General features: G+C 37.5%; 1 protein-coding gene across 2 annotated transcripts in view; it reads left to right on the forward strand.

The window, feature by feature from the left end:
• Positions 1–23,526, forward strand: part of EDIL3 (EGF like repeats and discoidin domains 3) — a 263,073-nt gene that overhangs the window by 107,316 nt on the left and 132,231 nt on the right. For both annotated transcript variants that reach the window (XM_067315585.1, XM_067315586.1), the window contains one exon: positions 18,290–18,418. In XM_067315585.1, the coding sequence (XP_067171686.1) occupies positions 18,290–18,418 (129 nt within the window). The remainder of the gene's footprint in view (positions 1–18,289; positions 18,419–23,526) is intronic.

Genomic DNA, 23,526 nt, shown 5'->3' on the forward strand with positions numbered 1-23,526 from the left:
AGCAATCACTCTGGAGCCAAAATTGCTTCCAAGTGATTCTTTCTATCCAGTTATGAAGACCCCAGGTTTACCTGCTTATCAGAGCAGGTGCTTCTGTAAAGTTTCCCCCCAGGTTTCTTGTGTCTAAGAAGTAAAGCCTCTTAAAGCAGGGTTTTAAGCACCACAGTACATTTTTTGTTGTATGCCTTGGAGCCTATTTGCAGAATAAGGAACTGTGAACTTAAGAAAAAGTGGTAGTATCAGTCATTGTGTCTGAAGAAAAAACGATGAAAAAAGATGAAAAAATAAAAGTAGTTATAAATTATTTTAAGTGATAGATATTTCAAAGCTTACTTATTAGACATAGCCTGGATATTCCTTAAGAGCTAACCTATTAGACTTCCTCTGAATGTCTGTAGTTATGGTGGGGTTTTCTTTTCTTTTCCATTTATTTTGTAGATTTTTCTTTTTCATTCACATCTATACAAGGTGAATATTATAGTCTGCTTTGGACTACTAGAATATTAGGAAGAAATATTACTGCTTCTCTGAGCTGTGCTTAGGGGTTGTCCCTGGACTCAATGTGATAGCTTCACCATGAATGGGGTAGTTTATCATGCAGGTTTCTGAAACACAAGTCCTTCCTTGGTGCAGTGTCCCAGTGCTCACATACTGGCTTTGTTCTAGGGAGTAGCAAGCTGAAACGGCAAAGCTGAGCCAACACCTACTTTCTAGCTTGTAATGTGTGATAGAGTGAAAATTGCATACTTATTCTGGTTTAAAAAAAAAACAAACTCTCCCGTGGGTTGGGTTTCCCTTTATGACCTCGCAGAAATAATATAGCAACATATTCAGTGTGTATTTGCCAGATATAAATACTAAACATTACTAATCTCTATATTTAAAGCTAACATGCAATTTTATATTAGTTGTAAGTAGAATTTTTCATCAATTTTCTGGTGGAATTGTAGATTCCTCAGGGATAAAATTGTTCATAGAATATGGCAAGTTAAAAAAAACACAGAATGGAATAATTCATTTTGGAAAACTGCTGCAGAACTTTTGGCTACATTTTGGCAAAATAAGTATTATTTCTGGTTCTAAAAATCTTTTGTTCAAAAATTTACTGAATTATTATTTTCCATAGATTTTTAAGCAGTACACTTAAAATTATTAAAATCTCAGTGTTTCCACTATCCTAATTTATTTTTGTTTGCTGGTAAATTCATGATCTCAAATTTTAAAGATTTTGATTTTTTCATAACTACTTGTAGGGAAAGGTAGGAAGGTGCCTTCAGCTCCATCTTTAGGAAGTATCAGAGGGGGTCTTTTGCTTAAACCAAGAAAAAATGTAATCAATTTCTCAGTGTCTTTCCTTCCTTCTTCCTTCTGGCAGCAAATGCTTTTACTTTTTGGTACTGGAAAGGGTTCATCAAAGAGTAAAAGAGATCCAGCTGGTTAAAGTCCTGGCAACACATCATTGATTTTTAGAGAACTACATTGTGAGTTCAGCTGAAAAAGATTTGAGATCTTATTGAGATTAACATTTCCATAGAAAGTATATCATTATATCCTTAGAGGGTAACTATAGTATATATTTGCCATATTAATATTTAACTGAGTGTGGCCATGAAATTGGATTTCACAAAGGACATCTCTTTTTCCTGAAAATAATACCCTAGTGATCTTTAATTGATTATAACAGGTTGAAATTGTAACTCCTTCAGTGATTATCAGAAAAGAAAGCTGCAGTACACACACTTCTGTTCTATTGAAATGAAGCTTCCCCCAAAATTCATGAGGTAGTTAATCTGCTTCATCTCTCACCCTCAAAACCTCCAAGATGCATTTAGCCTAGTCACAAGGACTTTAATTTACCACCATACAGCAGAGATCAACATTCTCTCGAACGTGATGTAGTTTTTTGACAGCATGTTTTCAGGCTATCTTTTGGGGCACAATAATTCTGTTGTGATATGCAAAGCTATTCTGTTTCATGCATTTTGAAGAGGAAAAACATCTTTCCATTTTATTCTAAGGGAAAGGATCTCTTTCTATATTCTTATCATTCTTTGCCATCCCCCAGGGTCTGTAATGGAGCTTTCTTCTGAAGTTCAGCCTGGTTTACACGTTTGTAACTGTTCTGTTTCTTTTTTTCCTTGAACTACATATTTTCTTTCTCAGTGCCTGAAGCTGCCTTGTTAATTATTTTTCCATATATTCTAAGCAAAACATAGACTAAACCAGAACATTATATAAAGGTCATATTGAATTCTAGTCTGATGGAAATGAGGCTTAATAAAAAGTAAAAATAGCTCAAGGTGCCAGGTGACACTGAAGGCTATTACAGTAGACTGTCATATTTAAAAGCTGGAAATCTTGCTTAGGTCAGGAATTGAAATTAATTAGTGTTTTCAGCCTATCCCTTACTGAATGTTTGTCAGTATATCATAAAAATAACTCAGTTCAGCAAAATTGCTCATTTCTTCTCAGGGTTAGACAGAAAGCGTGCTAGGAGGTTGAGATTAGCCTGCAGTGGTGGTACCTGTCTGAGAAACTCATACATGAGCATTTTTCTGTAATCCCCATAGTTTTAGTGATAAAGTTAGTGGTGAGAATATAATGTTCATCCCAATTTACAGATATAACTGGAAGATGATACAGTATCCCCTATACTTGCTGTTGCTTTGTAATGAACATTGTTCTTTTGGTTGCTTATCAGTTTCCTGAACTTTGAGATGGACTTTTCATGCCAGGCATCTGCCCCAGGCTGAATTCAGCTCAGATAGTTTCACTCTTTCTCATAGTGAGGTTAAGGAAAAATGTGTTCTGTTGCCTATATTGGTTCTTGCAGCTATTCTACTGAGAAATGCTTCTGCCTCTATACTTTGTCACAGGGATGGGCAATTTAGCAGCATGGTGTCAGAGATTTCTTCTTTTACTTCCATAAAAAAAGCACATGGATTCAGTCCAGATGGTAGTCTTAGTTCACACTTGATTAGCGGAGACTTGTGAGATAACCCCTAATCCTCATATCACCGTCAAGAAAACCACAGAAGTCTGTCATCAGTCACACATAGCCAAACCTGCAGTGCATGTGCTATCTGAAGGAAGGCAAAATCAAGCCTGCCCTACCAACTACCAGCATGTGTGGGAGCAGGGAGCAGAACAAATCCAGGTGACACTCGGGAAGGGAAACACCTTCAGCTCTCTGGCTCCAGGGCCGTCAGCACTCTCTAGGATTCCCACCCTGAAGCTGCACTGATACGGTAGCTTTATTTAGATGCTCTTCTAAGAACCAATATTCCCAAACAGAGGTCTGGCAGGAGTCTAGGCCTTGCTTGGACAGATGCAAAAAGCAGAACTAGCACTTTTCTAATTTTCTATCAATCGCTTCACACAACACGTGAACAAGCTACTATTCTTTTTGCTCCAGGGACTTCAGAGTACTGTATCTCTCCCTCTGACTTCTCAGTACTTCCAAGAAGTAGAGCCCAAGCACAAGAGAAAAGGTGGCAAAAGGCTAACCTTGGTAGAGAATGGATTAGCTCATGGTGACAAAATTCTGTTGTGTTAGAAAGAACAGATTTTCATCTGAAAAGTGATGAATAGTGAGATGAGAAGTTGCTCAGGAAGAAGGTAGTTGATAGGCAAAGAAATGAAATTAATGATTTGAGCATGGGCTCAGAGTGACTGGTTCTTCATGTGGACATACAAAGGAAGGGCTGCAGTCTGATGATTTGCTTTAAGCTGGCTGCAGTTGGAAGAGGTGGTTCCTCCCCCTTCCTCAAGCAGCCAGTTTATTTCTGATTCCTTCTTCCAACCTATCCATGCTTTCATGCTCTCTCCATTATGCCTGTGCTAACAGTTGTGCTGTTAGGTTAGGGCTGAGCTGTTGAGCTGTATCAACTACTTGATCCAGCTGAAAACAACCTATTTCCTAATGTCATTTGCCTGATACAGTTAGTTTTCATCTGGATCAGTTCCCTGATCTGACTTGCCAGGTAGGGACAGACATAAGTGCTCTTGGTAGGAAGGGAAATTCAGCGGAAACACGTAGCCAAAGTTAGAGTGAAGAAGAAACCATTCCTCTTTGGTGAGAGCCTGTAATTAAATTGGATTAAAGCAATCAAGGAGTCACAGGCAGGGATCAGATGTAGTGCTTGGAAATGAAAAAAAACTAAACAAACAAAAGCAAAAGAAAACATTAGCAGTGGTTGGTTGAGGATTTGGAAGCAGAATAACAAGCCTAATGGCAAAGGATTCTGCTCAAAAACAGGATCCCAAAGAGGATTTATTTTCTGCATATTTTGGTTTTAAACTGTGTCTATGTCCATCTTTGAAGAGCTTAGATACAACAATGAGAGCATAAGGTTACTGAGGAGGAAATTACTCATTTTCTGTTCAGTGCAGATTTAAGTGGTTTTCAGTTAGTAAAGCTTTGTATTACATATTCAGCAAAGAAGATAAAAGAAGTATTGAATAATAACACATCTGCAGAATGACCAGCCCTGTGAAAAGATAGTACATGATTACCAAGCTAAGGACTATAAAGTATGTATGCCCACAAATATGCTAAATCCTGGCATTCAGACAACTAAATCTAGCATTACCAGACTCTTTCATGACAGATATTGTAACTTAAATAATGGTCATTAGAGTAAGGTTTTTGTGATGTCAAATGCATTATGGGTGCCAGTTGTCACATTCATTTGAATTCAGAATCCTCACTGATCCTGTTGCCAGGTGTGCATTTGACACTAAATTGTGCCAAGCCTGTTGAGGCAGCAGCAGTCGTCTTTTTGGTCAGCAGTGCAGCAGCAGAGTGTAACTCATCTAGTCCTGATTTGCCCTCTAAAAGGAGGAGTCTAAGCTAGTTGTGTATGCACTCTTTGCAGTCAAAGAAAAGAAACGGCGACCTGCAGAGGATGATTCATCCCAGTAAGATATTTCAGACAGGGAGAGCAACTAATCCCCCCCCCCCCCCGTTTTTTCTGTTGACTGCATAAGGCATAATACGTGATTAATGCCAGTTAGATGCCTAACTTTTAGGAAGAAACTCTGAAATTAAGTAAATGACATTTCCGGTTCCTATGGGAAGGGCTCACTAGTGAATCTTGAATTTGTGTACCTCAGTATCATGATGTGTATGCACATATGGATACACACACACACTTATAATTTATCCCCTGAGGTTTTTAGGACTTAGCCTTTCCTAAAGCTGTTGATTAGTTATGTTTGTTATTTGTTATTCTTCATGTTCATTTACCGTATCTCCTCACAGGAGATGTCCTTACAGTGTGCCTTCTAAATATTTTCATACATTTAACAAATTGAACAGTCTATATTTTAAAGATTTTGAGGCTACAAAAAGCTAAATGCATGCATAAGTTTACTCATCCAAGTTATAAAGATCAGGGTGTAAAAAAAAATACATAAAACAAAAATGGTTGTGAGAAGGTTCTCTGAAATGTTTGAGGTGGAAAATGTACACTCTTATGCTGCTCCTCAAATTTTTTTTATATGTCATTTATAGATTCTGTGCAAATTTTGTAACATGATAACCTCTGTGGATCTCAGAAGTAGTCTGTACTATTGTTATTTCTCACATTAAACTGTTTGTAGTGCTCTAACACTATGTTGGAAGAAGACCATAAGCAAGAAAAAGTAGGAAAACCCCATAGTTTGGGAATATCTTCCCAAATTTCTATTTCTAGAAAAAGCGGCAATAGAAATATGAACCGAGTTACCCAGGAATCTAATGGCGGACTGCAGTCTCCTGTTGCATGATGTCCTGTTGTAAGGAATGAGATGGCGGAAATCAGAAAGATACTAGGCTTAAAGAAAAAATTACATGTAGTATTCAGTTGTCTTCTGTTGTACTGTATAATCTTATCTATAAAATTGTGATGTTTCAAAATATAATTTTGGAAACAACTAATTTTTCCTCTTTTTTGCACTTTTATAAAACTGTTTACTTCAGTAGTATTCATTATGATTAAATATTATATGACTTCAGAATTGTGGCAAAAACATTTACATAAGCTCCACAGTTCTGTAAAGCAATAAACTGCCAGATGAAAATTACCAGTATTACTAGAGATAAGTAAAACAACTGAAGCTCTCACAGTCCATTCCAAAAGTGTATATTCATTACCTATTCAAGACACAATTTCCATTGGCTTCCATGGGAGTTGCACTTGTATGATGACTGTTCTGATAAAAATTGTAATTAAGAGAATATAACCTGTTCCCATGAATGTCCATTTGTCTATTGCTAAAATGAATTCTACCTTCATAAACTTTATCAAGTCAAGTAACTTCTAAACAGGCTGAGAAAAGACTTGAAATCCATGAAGTTTTCTTATAAAGATAAGCTACAATGAAGAAGTCCATAGTCCATGAACATAGAGGTCTGAACATAGATTATATGTTCTTTTTGTCTACAGTAACATGTTTTAACATTTAGTGGCAAAGTATGGATTAAAACTCTAAAGCAGTATTAAAAGTCTTTGTTGTTATTCATGAATTGGTTCACCAAGCTGTATCTTACATCAAATCCTTTTTTCACAAAATCCTTTGTAAAAAAAGGATTTGATGCATAATTGCAGAACAGCAATTCATATACACTAATGGAGATGATGACATTATTTCAATAACTGAATCATAATCTCTCCATACTGACCTGGAATTTCTCACTTTTTTTTTTTTTTAGTCCAGCCTTCTAGGGGAGAAAAGTGTTCTAATAATTTTCTTTGCAAGACAGTATACTGCGGCATGTTTTGAAACAAAATACAAATCAATGTTTCTGTCAAGTCAGCGTTCTGGTTTAGAGTCCCTTGAGAAGTGGCAGAGGCAAAAGGTATAATGTAACATTTGTCAACTAGTCTTGTTCTGCTCTAGAATCTTTGGTAGCTGAAAAACAAGCAACAAGTTACAACCGCTAACAACTGCCAGAAAAGGAATCTGCTGTGAGTTGTGGGGGTAGTCTAGGTGGGGGTATCCTCATTGGAAGTACACATTAAATTTCTAGGGTAGTGGGTTTGTTTTCATAGTAACATACTGGTAATATTTTCCAAATGTTATTCCAGCATCCACATTTTTCAAAGGCAGATGACAGACTCCTGACTTCACGCTATCAACATATGAATAACATTTTGGACTCCCTTTCAGGAACCATATCCAGCTACTGATTAGACTAGATTTGGAAGGAGAATATCAACATGCAGTCAGGTCTTCTCTCCTGAGGTGAGGTGAAGTTCATTATGTTTTGGCTGTGCCCTCAATGTTTGAAGGTACCCGGGTGAATGTGGCCATCTGTATGACTTTGCACAGACATGTAAACTTCCATGTACCTTGGCACCCAGAGGAAAGCTGGGTCTGCTGAGCTACCACAGCTAAGGGTGGACACGAGAAAAGAGTGTGTGGCCCCAGAGGAAGTCTGCTATATCGCCCCTTTAGGGAATATGGTTGTGGCCTCACGAATTCAGGGGTGCTGCAGCTTATGCCCCAGCCCTTGCTCAGGGCCCTGTTGAAGGCAAGATTTACCCATTCAGAGAACTATACTTGAACCACAATAATGATACCTGCATTGTTTGTAATAGTATGAAAAAGAGTTGAAGTTAAAGCATTTTTTATCATAAAAACTAATCTCCAGTATTGCTGTACAGAAATTATTACTATTATCCACTGAAATAGGTCAGGGTTTTCATCCATGTACAGCAGCATCTGAATCACATTAATCAACAGCAATTCATTTAAATTTGTACTGTGAATATAGCAGGTGCAAAGGAAGCAGAAATCTAGTGATTCTGCTGTGTATCTTAAAAACTGAAGGCACATAGCTGCAAACATGAGCTGCAATTTTAAATTGGGATGGTTATGCACTATGGTTTGCTGAGCTGGCAAGAGACCAAAATGAAGCAGAGATTGGGCATGAGGAAAAAAGAGAATGATGATCTAGCTAAGAGAGAAGACAGACAAGGAGAATAGAGACAGAGCATAAGATTTGGAATTAAAAAGGATTTTGGAGCGGATACATGAAATTGGGAAGGTTGATAACAGATGAAATAATGCAAAGCGAAAAGGATATTTTTCCTCTCCCCTAGATCCTAAGGAAAGTAAATGACTGGAACGAAAGTCTTGTCTATTTCCCTTGATTTCTGCTACGAATGGCTTTATGCCTTTTTGAGCTATATAAACTTCACATTTAGTAATTCTCTTTCATCACATTGTGCTAATATTTTGCCTCCTAAGGATAACCACCCTCTGAGATTCACTTCTGCTGTTCCTATGTCTTTAATACGACACTAGTAATTAGACCATGATTCGCGGAAATGTGCATAACGTAAGTTTAGGCCATTGCCTTATTTAGTTTCCACTAATACTCAGCAAGAAGGCTAACTGGATTTTAATCTATTTGCTGTAATAATTAAGGCTCACATTATATTTTCATTTATTTTCCAGTTTCCAGTTATTACTGGAAAACAACATCTCAAAAAATGGTCAGAGGTCCTGATCACTGATAGTTTAAAGTGGAGTGAAACAATGAAAACTGACATTTTCATATACGAGGACAAGAAATTTGATACTAAAAACAGCACTGTTTCACAAAAATCCCAGCTGGCACTGAGGTGTACTGAGTTAGGTGTCAACCTAGGTATAGTTTCCTTATTGCTGGTTATCTTTTATTTAAGCAATGGACCAATGTAGTAACCACAGAAATGGATTTGCAGTAATGATAGAGAGTGGAATTGGAGAGTTTATTTTAATGGATGCCCATATCCAGAGATCTGTAGATACATTAGTGTTGTCAGGAGTGCACTTTTGAAGTGAACCTCTCAGTCATCCCTACTCACTTCACTTTGGAGCATTATGGAGTGGTCTCAGGGATCGTGGCCTGGGTACCTTTTGGCTGAAATAAAACTGAAGTATTCATTCATGGACACTCAGCCCACAGGACCAGACTGCAGCTAATCCAATGTAAAACGCCCTGAAGTGTGTAGACTGTGAACATCAGGTTCTTCGGGTTTCATGGTATTTGGGCCACACTACTTACTAATGTAAACATAGTTCTTGACCTCACCCTAATTACTGGATATTTTTTCTTTGATTTCTTTTGTTGTCATTTGCTGATGTGTAATTGCATGGTAGCCTGATGGCAGGATGCTGACTTCATGGTTCTGTTAACAAAGCTGTGGTGGTGAGACCATCCTTCCCAGTTACACAGCAAGCTACAGGTTGGATACACGAGCACTTTTATTGAGAGGTTCCATTGCCTGGGTGAAGGCCACCATCATTCCCACGCTTATTTGAATGTCTGCTCTAAAGCCCCGGTTTCTTGACTGTGCTCAAACCCAAGTCCAAAACCCTCTTCTCACATTTGGTGGCCATCAAGTGATCTTAGTGATTCAAATTTCTTCAAAATTCTCAAAGTTTCATTGGCAAGCAGAAAAAGAGGAATGGAATACCAAAGGATCTGTAAGTCCAGGTCTTTTTAAAGACCAAGTGTTTGTTGGAATTATTTGGCTCCTGACTGAAAAGAGAAGATACCTCTCCACACCTATCAGACAGCCATCTCCACTCCCTACTGCCTGCTTTTGTAAACTGTAAACTTTAGTGAGTTATTATCTCTTTGAACATAAATTCAAGAAGGTCAAGCAGGTAGACCTTTTCAAATTAATACTCTCAAGCGGTTTAAGGACTCTGTTCTGAGGGCAGTGTTCCTGTTATGTTACTGTTTCATTTCATTTTTGTTCACCTACACAGCTTTCTTCTATTTAACTCTATGGATTATATCCCAGCATAATGTCAGTCAGCTGAACTGTGGTGATTTCCTTAAGGATAATACATTTAAGTCCTTCACAATCCATAATACTTCTCTCAAAATTTTAACCTACAGAATTCTTCAAGTCTTTGTAGTCACCCAGCATTTTTTTTAGAAAAATACAGTATTCATTGTGTTTGCAGAGAGCTCTGTTTGAGGTGAAAGAGAAACTACTAAAACACAGATATGGAAAATATTAAGGAACATAAGTAAGAAAATTAATCTGAAGTTAGTGATAATACAAAGTAAACCATTAGCACAAAGCAACAAATTTTACTGGGAGATGGCTTTGAAAATTGTGACTTATCTTGAGGGAAAAAGTAAAGAATATGAAGATCAGGAGCCAAAGTCTTTTATTTTAAAAGTCTTTCATATTTTAAAACTTGTAGAGATGAGAAAAATGAAGTGGCTAAAGACAGCCAAGTATAACAACCAAGTCCCCCACATTTAGGTTAGCAAGGGTGGGAGAAATCAGTGATGGAAATGGTGTCATCAGTGGGGGGAGGGGAGGGGGGGGAAAGCATGCTGCTTGAGTGTGAAGTTAGAGGAAGTGAATTGAAATGCCCTGGACCTGGATTTTCTGTAAATGAAACAGATACTGTTTGGAAAGAGAGAACCCTCCTGTGAAAGGGAATGAGGAGACCCAGCATAGGTCTCATGAATTTACTACAGTAGCTTTATGAGATAACTGATTGGAGAAAAGTACTGTGGGCTTAAATCAGCAATACAATAGCAGGTAATGAAGGGTATACAGAGCTGGTAAACAGCACTGAAAATGGGAGAGAGAAAGTTCTGGAGTTTGGAAGCTGAGAAGTATAAAGAATTAATGAGAAAGAACAGAATTTGGGAAGAATGGATTGTAGCGTATTAACACTTTTTCCAGTTTTGGAACATTTTTAGACCTCACCATATGCAGTAGCTACTGCATTGCCTATTACACTGACCACAGTTTAACTTTGGGTGTAATCTGTCTTTTCAGTAGATGGTGGGATTAAGTGAGAATCTTAGATTATTTATTAAGAAAAGACACTGTATAGCTGTCAGGTTTAAACAGGATCTTGTCAGACAATATTCTACTTATTTAGTTAAAAAAAACTTTGGAAAGTGGCTGGACAATCAATTTAAATTTTTCTGTAATAGAAATCCACAGAACAGAATTAGACGGAAATGTGCAGAAATGACCTAAAGCATTTTGTGCTCAGGGGGTGAATCTTAGCTTTTGCTGCATCCAGATGGAGACACCCTGATCATTATAATCAACATGCTCCATTTGCTTCATTAAAAACAAGATAAATATTTAATCACAGTGCAATCAAGTCTGGATCTGTGCCATTAGTTTATAATGAATATAATGTTAGTAGGATCTAATACAATACTAATATATTTATAAGCCAGGCTGAATAGATTAAAAAAAAAGAGGATATTCTGAGCATGTTAATGAGATAAGGTATGCATAACTGCTAATTATTTTTTATTTTCTTCATAGATTAACTTGAATTATATATAGCCATCAGTTAATATTATCAATATTCCACATAAAATTTGAATGATTTTCTACAATGCCCATTCTTTTCAGTTTAAAATAATCAAACAAATAACAAGCTGTAGTTTTAATAAATATTTGTTGATATAAAATTAATTTGTATCCTAACAGCAAAATAGAATCAACAGTGGCAGATTCCGAAAGGAAATCATACAAAATGTACTGATCTGTAAGAGCTATTGTGTGTATTTTTGTTTTTTATGTTTTACAAATATTCAAGTATGCTGAGCAAGCAAGGATTTCTGATTATACTTCTGAAAGCTTGAAAGGTGCGGTAGTTCAAAATACTAGAAGTTTTAACTCACTGCGGCATTACACTGAGAGACTCCTTTATTTTCTTGGAGCCATGTCAAGATGTCTCAGTGCAATGAGAGTTGGGCCTGAAAATGTTTATGTAAATTTTAAAGCCAGAATGGCTTTTAAGGAGAAAAAAAAATCTGTGAGCAAAAAAAGAGCAAATATTGGACTGCAATGTATTCATTTATTACTAAAGATGCCTCATACCTACATTGCAAAATAAGCGTATTGCCTAAGAGAAGCTCTTTTCATGGTTACAACCTGCCCTTTTGTCAAAAGTACATTTGCTGGGAATGCTTTCCTCAGATATCTTCAAAAACATGTACTGGAAAGTGGGCAGCTAAGAATGGGGATGTATTTTCAAGTAATGAACAAACATGCTATTCTTTGAATCCATTTATGTCAAGAGTGTTCTTGGAAAATGGTTTAGTCTTCTAAACAAAGGTAGAAAATAGTAAGAAAAGTAGAAAGTAGAAAATACTAAGCAGAAGCTTAGTCATAACCACAAAGGTGGTGCATGAACTTGACTTAAAATACATGTACTAATGAGACCTAGCTCTCTACACAAAATTACGGAAATGGATATGTCGTACTTGCTGGCTGGAACCTTTAGGTAGGTTGAGAAACAAGTATATATTTCAGCATGAATTAACTATCCCCAGAACTCAGCAGGTGCAGGAACATTTCTGTCAAGTTGTTAAAATGGTCCCTGTCTAAAGTAGCACATCTCCCACACAGACACACAGCTGGGAGTGTTCAAAACCAACCTCCTTGTCAAGGAAGCCTTGCACAATCATATTAAATTAATAGGCAAAGTAGTAAATGTGAGGAAGATCAGAGTCCCTGAAAGCTTTTGTTATATTTCTACCCTTTTTATGCAATAAAGCAGTTCTCTGTCTGAACATATAAAGAGCTACACAGAGACATTCCTGCTGGTTTTGAATGCTCATTTGTGTGTCTCTATGGAAGATGGTCTCTTTTGAATAGAATTATTTTTTATTTTGATTTTGTATCTGCCAAACTGTGAAATCTATAAGTTTACATTTGAAGGGGCACAACTTTCAAAATATCCATTTAATTAAGGACGTTTTTAAAAGGATGAGGAAAAAAAATCAATATACTTCTGAAAAGGAGGCGGTCTCTCATTTGTGTATATGTAGGTGGTATATACATCATTATTTAACTGTATGGAGAAAACATACATGCTAGTTTGGAAAGAATTTCAAGTAGATCTAATTATTTAGAAATTAGGCTTATCTCTGTTACATATTTTGAAGAAATCTAATGTAGCTTTCTAATTATTTCCATTTCAGTGTTCTTCAACTTTCTTCTCAAATTCCAGGAACTGAAGAGAGGCAGAGATAGGGTGTTGGATTACCTAGACTGAGTCTAATCCAGTGTAACAGTCCGTACCCTCTTGGTCATGGGAAGCTTGTGCCAGCTCCAGAAGCAAGAAGATTAATTCTCCCCTTCTCATAAAGATGATAGAAGTCATATGTGCCACTGGCTTCTTTTACACACGTCCATTTCAAAATATAGGGGTTCCTTCTAACTGAGCTCTATCACGTTTTATTGTGAAGGCTTTGTATTGGCAGAGAAATCATCTAAAGTATTATCAAAATATAGAGGAAGAGAAAAGACTTTAAACTACTGATGTTAGAACTGTTTGAGGGGTCACTGATAAGGAGTGCAATTTACCAGAGGCGAAAAAAAGATGTGATTGACGTTCCTGTAGAACCAAGAGGGTAGAGCCAAAAGGTAGTGCTATAATGACAAGTTGATAGAGAATATTTTCCTTTAAAATGAAATGTAGAAAGAACCCTTTTGTCCATTTTATTAGCTTGATGATAATTCCTTCATTTGTTTTGATGTTTTGGGGGGTTTACCATATCATCAGAGTAACATTATCTATTAGTCCTACTTCAGTAATATTCCACAAAAGAAAGAAGCAATTAGCTTTGTAGCTAACAGTATCTTCATCTTGATGCATATCAAGGTCAGTTTCTAATTTAGTATTTTTCATTCAAGTTGCATTATTTCTATATAAAGAGATGGATAGATAGATATTATACCAAAATTGTTAATATTTGTTTTACATTGCTTTTAATCTTCCTGTTACAGCTGCTACTTCAACTACTTTCTGGTTTCCTAGGTTTTGCTAAGTATGCAACTCCTACTGTACTTCAAAGTTGGCTTTTGTCATATCTTTTAAGACCAAGGTACAGATTTCCTAGAACCAGTAAAAATATCTGGTAAAGCTTCTGTAGACTTCTTGATAATGCCACCCAATGCAGTTTATGAAATCTAGTATATTATGTCCTTGAACGTCTGCACAGCCTGTCCTTTCAGACAGGCACTGTGGTTCTCCCTGGTGATGTTTGTATTAGAGCTCCAAATGAATGTGATTGGCCTCAGGGGGGTGAGGAATGGGAGGGCTGCACTGCTTCATCAGCAGTATGCTAGGAACATTGTGGGTGGGGTTTTTTGTTGTTGTTTTGGGTTGTTTTGTTTTGTTTTTTTAAACCCTAATGCTTCCTGGACACTTAGAGGGGTCAGTAATTAGAATGTTGTTTCTTAAATGTGCAGATATTTACCTAAGCAGACATTAAACCTTTGGGGAGAGTTTTAATACACTTTTCCCCTTGTATGTATCCGAATTCCATTAACGCTTCTAGATACCATGTGACACTGAACAGTAGCTGGTACTTACAGATTCACCCTCTTTGTTCTTTCAGCACCTAACATGAAGTCTAACTGTTTCTGTTCCACATACAGATATTGCATGCGTCTAACGTAGCATTTGAGAATAAATCAAGAGTAAATTTGGTAGTAAATCTCTTGGTAGTCTTCACTTACTGTGCTTTGGTTCACATTGCATGGTACACAAACTGGATTTCTTCAAGATATGGCTAAATTAAAAGACTTCCAGGAATGCATCTGCTGTGCCCCAGCCGCTCAGAGCGTTCAGTCCATGGGACCAGACTAGAATTAGCCCAAAGTAGCTCTCCCTCCCTGCTCTCAAGAGAGACATGCATTACGTGCATGTTGGGTCCTCAGCACCAGCCAGGCTGTTCTAGAAATCCCTTCCCATTGCACTGCGTTGCTTGCTAATGTAGATACAACCAGTCTGTAGCAGAAGTAGTTCACTTGCTAAATAATTGAAATGAGAACAACCTGAATTTTACTTAATTGATGTTTCCCCATTTTTAAATGTGGTGACACCTCTAGGCGCCCTGCTCCCCACCAAAAGGAAGACCACACAAGAAACAGCACGAAATAAGACTATTTTGGAAAAAAAAAGTTTCCTCCAAACTGTGAAGGGCAAAATGTAGAAAAATATTCAAACACTTATTTGGATTATTTCAAAAAAATTTGAGTACCCCACAAAACAGAATGAAGTAGCAGAGTTTTCCTACATAGGCTAATTCACTCTCTGTAAAAATAATCACCATCAAAATTTGTTTTTTTATTGGTGAAATAATGCTTTCCTTGCTTTGTGTGTTAATTACAAACTAATGGTCTCTCTCTCTCAAGTACATATTTATTGCTTCAGTATTGGATTATACAAGACTTTGTTTTTATGAAGTTGTAATTGACTGTACTTGTCAAAGAACAAAACAGATAACACAATTCTGCCTTGAGCCCCTTTGCAGTTCCACTAAGGTTGCATTTATTTGATTCCTCTATCAATAAAATTCTCAGATATTTTAGTCAGAGCACCTAAAAATTTTGACACCTGCTATGCTTTTAGTTAACTTTCAGATTTTTTCAAAAACAGCATGGGATTTCAATCTGTATTTTGGAGAATACTTGTACATATTATTGTTGGCTGTTACCACTGAAACTGTATAAAGAAGTCTCAAAAGAGCAGCAAACTGAATAGATCTATTTCTTTCAGTGCACAATTAATCTCATTGACATTACTTTATATGAACAGGGATAGAAATGCCTGGAAAGCATACCATTGAATTCAACTGCTCATTAATATTGATTAAATGTTGTTGTTCTCTTTGTGTTTGAAGCTACTTCAAGATTACTTGCAAAAGTATTACAGTGCTATTGATTTAAAAAAACAAATCCCTGAAGCACACTTTTTTTTTTTAATTAGTTGACAAGCTTGTTTGTTTTGTTTTGTTTTGTTTTTTGATAAAGAAGGATGTTTTCAAAGTTGCCTGTATAGATGTGAGTAACAGAGAATATTAATCAGATTGTCAGGGAATGAATTATCCAGCATTCAGTATAATTCATATAAGCCAAACATCCCTATGGATGTGACTTAGGACCTCTCATCATCTGACAGCAGTGTTTAGGTCCATGCATATCATTTTTGTAGTGTTGATGTTTAAAATGGAATGATTACAAGGTTAGGGCCCAGATTCTTCAAGACACTTAAACCTGTATAACTTCATATCAGGGATCATCATCACTCAGACTCAAGTAAGAATGTGTGTATGCTTGGGGGTTCATACAGTCTAAATGTCCTGAAGAACTGACATCATGGGGTACGGTCCTCTGGAGCATTGTTAGGACAAAAGAGGTGTGAAATTACAGCGTCTTTTTTAAGTTTCAGTCATTCATTCTTTTAAAATGCAGATAGGTCTGACCAGTGTCCTGCTTAAAAAAATGAATGTTAACTAGTGAAAATTGGGTGATTGTTGTTTACTGGTTTCAGTGCACTTAATTGACAATCAGTCGAAACAGTATTCATATTGTTGGTGAGTTTTTTCAGAAGGAAAGCATCACAGAACACTAAGATTAGTTAGAAATACTGGCATGCACCAGTATATTAATAGTTGTGCTCCTCAAATGATCTGTAAGCCTCTGTACTCTGGACTGATCTGAGAAAATGCAAAACCTAAAGAAAATCAATGAAAGTGTGCTGAACGTGCTCAACAAGCCATATGGAGAAAACAGGAAGCAAAATGAGAAAGCAATGGCTAAAAGATGTGTTGTTCCTGGAATATTAGGGATCTGTTCGGACTGATATAATTACCATATGAGGCTACCTGTAGGTAATCCCCAAATTGCAGCACTATGTTAGAAGCTTGAAGAAAATACATTGTTCATATGCACGGGCGACAAAAAGGGCCAATTATTAAGCATGTTTCTTCTCAATAGAAGAAGTTGCAGAATATTCATATGTTTTATTTATGTGGTTCAGTGGGATGTGTCTCATGTTTAACGATGTGCACAAGCATAACTTCGTCAGGATTGTGACCTGAGTAAGGCTAATGATATAAGTTGTAGCAGAAATATGTACATGGATAGTTTCTTAAACTGCTGTAACGATCTGGGCAATTATAATTGTGGAATGTGTTCTGATATCCCTTGTCATCCTGTTAATTCATATCTTTTGTAAATTAATATTTTCTCAGAGAGTGCAGTTTTCACTAATGTGACATTCCAAAAGAAGGCTGTTGCTATGATCATCTGTCAAACCTTCTATTTGTAATTGAAAACATAAACTAATAGGCAGACTCTAAGAAACGTTAAACTTACAGCTCTTTTAAGTTTAAATCATTCAATTCCCAGTGCTGATTGTCAGTAAATTATGCTGTGGAAAGAAATTATTTTCTAGAGTTTTTTGAAAAATGTGATTTTAATTGGATGAATACTTATGACGTTTCATTTCAGTAAATGAAGATTAACATCTTTGTGTGTACACGGCAAAGATTGCAAATAACACACTTTATATTAAATTCATGGACCTTTTAACACACAAACTTACTTATGAAGCTTTCAAATCAGTGATTACCAGTTCTTTAAAGTGGGATTGGAAAAAATATTAGTCAAAATGCTAAAATGTTTTATTCTGGTAGGATGTTTGTTACAGATGAAAACAGTAAGATAGTAAGATGGCAAAAGCTTTTGACACATGCCATTAAAAGAATAAACTTTAGATCTCAGCTGAAGATATATTATTACCTGGAGGTATATATAATAAGTACAAATCTAACATCTATTGCATTTACAAAATGCAGATCAGTACCAGAGCACTCTAACAAACTTTAAACAATAAGAACAAACAGAAAATTAGATCTCACTGCTGAAAGTTTAGATTTCATAGCATGTGGTCAGTTGCAAAAAATAATTTAATTTAGTCAGAGGAACTTTTTAAAGCAGTTTGAAATGGATATGCTAAAAAGGCACTCAGTGGAAAAGGAATAATTGGTTAATAACCTAACTACTCACCCAGATGGTCACACACGCGGAAAGTCACACAAAGCCATAGCAGAGATCCCTTCCAGCTAATAACTTGCCATGTAGTGATTACTCAGGGATATTGTAGGTGTCACTCCCTACATGATAGGCACATTTGATTAATATATATTGCCTCAGTGGTATGAAAGCTAGAACGCCTGTTATCTTTAATAGGAGAGCAAGATTTAGCTTCTCTGTCTCCTGTCTTCTCTTACATTAAAAAATAATGTTGTGATTAATGAATAGTGACATGCTTCATATTTTTTCTTGTTCATAAAAATCTGTGCTGGCAAGTTATCTGAAAAAGTAAAGGGTTTATTCTAGTGGGTTAGTGGAATATAACGGTCTACATATGGGATTTAATTTCTTTAATGAAAGCATATAAATAACTGAAATTATTATTGTTATTATAAATGTATACTTTTTTTTTTTTAATCTCTCAGGACCCTGCCTTCCTAATCCATGTCATAATGGTGGGATGTGTGAAATTAGTGAAGCGTATCGAGGTGACACATTCATAGGATATGTTTGCAAATGTCCAGAAGGATTTAATGGGATTCATTGTCAGCACAGTAAGTTTCACATAATAACTTTTATTGTATTTATAGACAGAAGGCTTTGTGTAAGCTAGTAATGTTGAGATTTAACATCGGCTCTGATTTTCTGAAGTATATCGGTCTTTGGCCTTCATTTTGTGACGAGACTAGTGCTGCCGAATACTAGCCTTTAGAAAATGACCTTCTTCCAACTTACTGGCTAATGAATTGGCAGGAAAGAAAGCAAAAGTGTGTAATTTGCTATGAATATTCTAAAACATGAAAAGGAATGGTTACCATGCTTAATTTAATTTGATTTAATTGAAAGCAGTATCCAAAATAGCAGAGATCTCTTTTTCTCTTGGAATTGCTAGTGGTTTCATTTTCATTAATGATAGCAGAAAGTAGAAAAGATCACTGAAAGTAAGTCTGTGTATAAATATGTCTTCTAGATCTTCCTTTACCTATGTATTTAAAAATTAAGAACAAATGTTTTGCATCATGTTGCTTGAATCCATAGAAAATCCAAGCATAGAAGTTCCAGACTTAAAAGGGATACACTTTTAAACCATGTTTTAGATATAATATCTGGGCCTCTTTCTGTTCATTATAATTTATTTGAAGAGTTTCTCCTGGTTTTAGATTGTGAATATCAGTTAGATCTTAAGAATGTGCAGATATAAAACTGGAAAGTAGCAATATTAAAAAACAACAACAACAAAAAAAGCCTGAGACATCAGTAATATCTCTTGGGGGATATTATAGTAAGATCTACACTTCACAAATCAAAAACTGTAAAAAGTAAAGAGCTGTTGCCCTTTCTTTTGTTTATACAGGAAATTACAGGTCCATGTTCCCTCAGTTAACATCATCAGAAGTCCTGTACATTCAAAGCCAATTAGTAAAAGTTCTGCATTTTCATTAGCGAGTGTCTGATCAGATCATTTTCTAACCTATGAACACAATCTCCATTATCTGTTGGTAACTTAAATAGAAGCTCTATTTTTATTTCATATGTAGAACTCACTTAGAACAAGTGCTTGCCTAAGGAGACACTTAAATGCCAAATTTCTGTTTCACTTCATGGATTACAGAATCACAGAATCACAGAATCACAGAATCGCTGAGGTTGGAAGGGACCTCTGGAGATCATCTAGTCCAACCCCCCTGCTCAAGCAGGGTCACCTAGAGCACATTGCACAGGATTGCATCCAGGCGCGTTTTGAATATCTCCAGAGAAGGAGACTCCACAACCTCTCTGGGCAACCTGTGCCAGTGCTCTGTCACCCTCACAGTGAAGAAGTTTTTCCTCATGTTCAGATGGAAGTGTCTGTGTTTCAGTTTGTGCCCGTTGCCTCGCGTCCTGTCGCTGGGCACCACTGAAAAGAGTCTGGTCCCATCCTCTCAACACCCTCCCTTCAGATACTTGTACACGTTGATAAGATCTCCTCTCAGTCTTCTCTTCTCCAGGCTGAACAGGCCCAGCTCTCTCAGCCTTTCCTCATACGAGAGATGCTCCAGTCCCCTAATCATCTTTGTGGCCCTTCGCTGGACTTGCTCCAGTAGTGCCACATCCCTCTTGTACTGGGGAGCCCAGAACTGGACGCAGTACTCCAGATGGGGCCTCAGCAGGGCTGAGTAGAGGGGGAGAATCACCTCCCTCGACCTGCTGGCAACACTCTTCTTGATGCACCCCAGGATACCATTGGCCTTCTTGGCCACAAGGGCACATTGCTGCCTCATGCTTAACTTGGTGTCCACCAGCACTCCCAGGTCCTTCTCCACAGAGCTGCTTTCCAGCAGGTCAGCCCCCAACCTTTACTGGTGCATGGGGTTATTCCTCCCGAGGTGCAGGACCCTGCACTTGCCTTTGTTGAACTTCATGAGGTTCCTCTCTGCCCACCTCTCCAGCCTGTCCAGGTCTCTCTGAATGGCAGCACAGCCCTCTGGCGTATCCGCCACTCCTCCCAGTTTTGTATCATTGGCAAACTTGCTGAGGGTGCACTCTGTCCCTTCATCCAGGTCATTGATGAAGAAGTTGAACAAGACTGGACCCAGGACTGACCCCTGGGGGACAGCGCTAGCTACAGGCCTCCAACTAGACTCTGCGCCACTGATCACAACCCTCTGAGCTCTGCCATTCAGCCAGTTCTCAATCCACCTCACTGTCCACGCATCTAACCCACACTTCCTGAGCTTCCCTATGAGGATGTTATGGGAGACGGTGTCAAAAGCCTTGCTGAAGTCTAGGTAGACAACATCCACTGCTCTCCCCTCATCTACCCAGCCAGTCATTCCATCATAGAAGGCTATCAGATTGGTTAGGCATGATTTCCCCTTGGTGAAGCCATGCTGACTACTCCTGATCACCTTCTTTTCCTCCACATGCTTGGAGATGGCTTCCAGGATGAGCTGCTCCATCACCTTTCCAGGGATGGAGGTGAGGCTGACTGGCCTGTAGTTCCCTGGGTCCTCCTTCTTGCCCTTTTTGAAGACTGGGGTGACATTGGCTTTCTTCCAGTCTTCAGGCACCTCTCCTGTTCTCCATGACCTTTCAAAGATGATGGAGAGTGGCTTAGCAATAACGTCTGCCAGCTCCCTCAGCACTCGTGGGTGCATCCTGTCGGGGCCCATGGATTTGTGGGTGTCAAGTTTGCTTAAATGATCTCTAACCTGATCCTCCTCGACCAAAGGAAAGTCCTCCTTTCTCCAGACTTTCTCTCTTGCCTCCAGGGTCTGGGGTTCCTGAGGGCTGGCCTGAGCAGTAAAGACTGAAGCAAAGAAGGCATTCAGTAACTCTGCCTTCTCTGTATCCTTCGTCACCAGGGCACCCACCCCATTCAGCAAAGGGCCCACATTTTCCCTAGTCTTCCTCTTGCTGCTGATGTATTTGAAGAAGCCCTTCTTGCTGTCCTTGACATCTCTAGCCAGATTTAATTCCAAACGGGCCTTAGCCTTCCTCGTCGCATCCCTGCATACTCTGACAACGTTCCTATATTCCTCCCTATATTAAAGCTCAGCATGGTTCTTGATGCATTCAGAAACCAACTGTTATGCAGTTAGAAGGTTAAAAATTCAAACGAACATTTCAGAATCCAGTCCAGTAATTCCATCTGCATGTAAAAGATAAATCCACTCATCAAAATCAGAGTGAATAAGCACTGAATCCAGTCTACCTCAATTAAGTGCTTCATTTAGATACTTGAAGGAACCAATACAGTCCAAATAAAACAATTACTTATGTTCATTGTGTCCCTTCTGTACTCAGTGGAAGAAGAAATTGTCTCCAAAGACCTGAAGGCGAATATTCAGTTTCATTAATTTTGGCCAAACTCTCTCTCAATTGATTATAAACAGGCATGTCCAGAAGGTATGAAGTTAGATGTCTGAAGTTACTTAGTCCCACTAACTTAATCAAGTTACATTATATATCTGCCTTTTCCGCTGGGAATATAGGAGAATGTTAACTATTAACCGCTCCCTTAGGATCTACTCTATCTAGCCCTGGTTCTGGGAATGGGCATCTCGTGGAGCTGAGCGCCAGCAACAGTCATATCCACTTTCTTTTGTCTTAATACTCATATCATTAGAGCACTTACTCAAGATGTGGGATTGAATTCATAGTGTAACCATGATGGCAGAGGATAATCATTGCCTGCTTTTACACCATATAGCCAAGTGTTCAAGAGTCATGGGAACAGAAGAGCAGGCAAGATTATATTTAGCTGTAACTCAGGAGTGGCACCAGCTTAAAAGTTGCACTAAACACAATTGTGAGTGCAGTACCCTATGGTTCCAGACTGTTTCTTGGCATTTGCGTGCGTTTTACATGAGACTATCATTTGATAAATGAAACAAAAGTCATTGGAAAGTGGCAAGAAATGAAGTTGTACCTCCACCCCCATGACTGCTGTTAGTAGGGATAGAATCAGGCTGCTTCTGTTTGCCATTCATGTCCGGTCATATGAAGGCACTTGCTGGAAAGCATGGTCGTGTGGCCTAATGTTCTCATGCATACTTCATTATAAGACCAGACGCGTAGTCAACATGTGGAACACAACACTTCTGCCATTCTGCCAAACAAATGGCCTTTGTTAAGTAGGCAAGAAAGTGAATATTTCTCTTCAAAATGTTTTCATTTACTTATGCCAGATAACTGGCTCAGAAAGGGTGTGGTGTCTGCTACCAGTAACACCACAAATTTACATCAAGCAAGATGGATGGGTAATACGTACTGTCCAGAAAATATCACCTCTGTTACTTTATTTATGAAAAAACATGTAGTAGTCCGTTATGGAGGGATTCATCATAATTGTCTATCCAACATCCTCTTAAAAGTATTAAGGTATGTAACAATTAGCTAATGTAATCCTGGTAATCAGCAAAGTACATTTATACCATCTTCAGAATAAACTAGAATTCTCTCATCAAGTTATTTATATCCACTGTAGTGAAAATAGAAACAAAAAATATAAAGTGATTCCAGATAAAACTAGTTTATGTGAAAGTTAACTCTTTGGGGAAGTATGAAATTCACTCTTTTTCAGAGAACTTGTTTTAAGATGTGATAATAAATCAGATAAAATATATATATGCTCAGAGGGTCTCTAAGGGTGTCAGCAATTAAAAACGGTAGAGAAAGTGTCCATAATCAGGAAGAAATACATAGTGATGGATTTAATATAATTCTTTTATGTGACATCACTTCAGCTCACTTCATAAAACTCCTTTTATTCAAACTCTTCTGCTTCATGAAGTTCAGCAATTCAGTTCTGAACTCATTGCAAATCAAGTAGGAAGTCTGTCAAAGTAGTTCCAGCATAAAAGGGTAAATTAAAACGACCTCATTGCAAGACATATATCTTCATCTAAAACCATTAAGATTTCAAAAAATCACATTATAGTTCTGTTGTGCTGGGTTATTTTATCTTGAATTTCTTTCATGTCTAATATTCTTTTGCTAATCAATTAAGCTAGGTGATTGATTTTGCAATCAAAATACATTCCCAAAGCTGATATTCTGTCATTTACACCAACCAACATCCCATCAATATTTCTGAGATCCGTTGACCTTTTGCCCAGGTAAATGATTAATATGTAAATTATAAAAAAGATAATTAGCAATTTTGCTGACTACATATTTT

This window comes from Apteryx mantelli, chromosome Z (assembly GCF_036417845.1).
Source record: "Apteryx mantelli isolate bAptMan1 chromosome Z, bAptMan1.hap1, whole genome shotgun sequence".
Lineage (NCBI taxonomy): Eukaryota > Metazoa > Chordata > Aves > Apterygiformes > Apterygidae > Apteryx > Apteryx mantelli.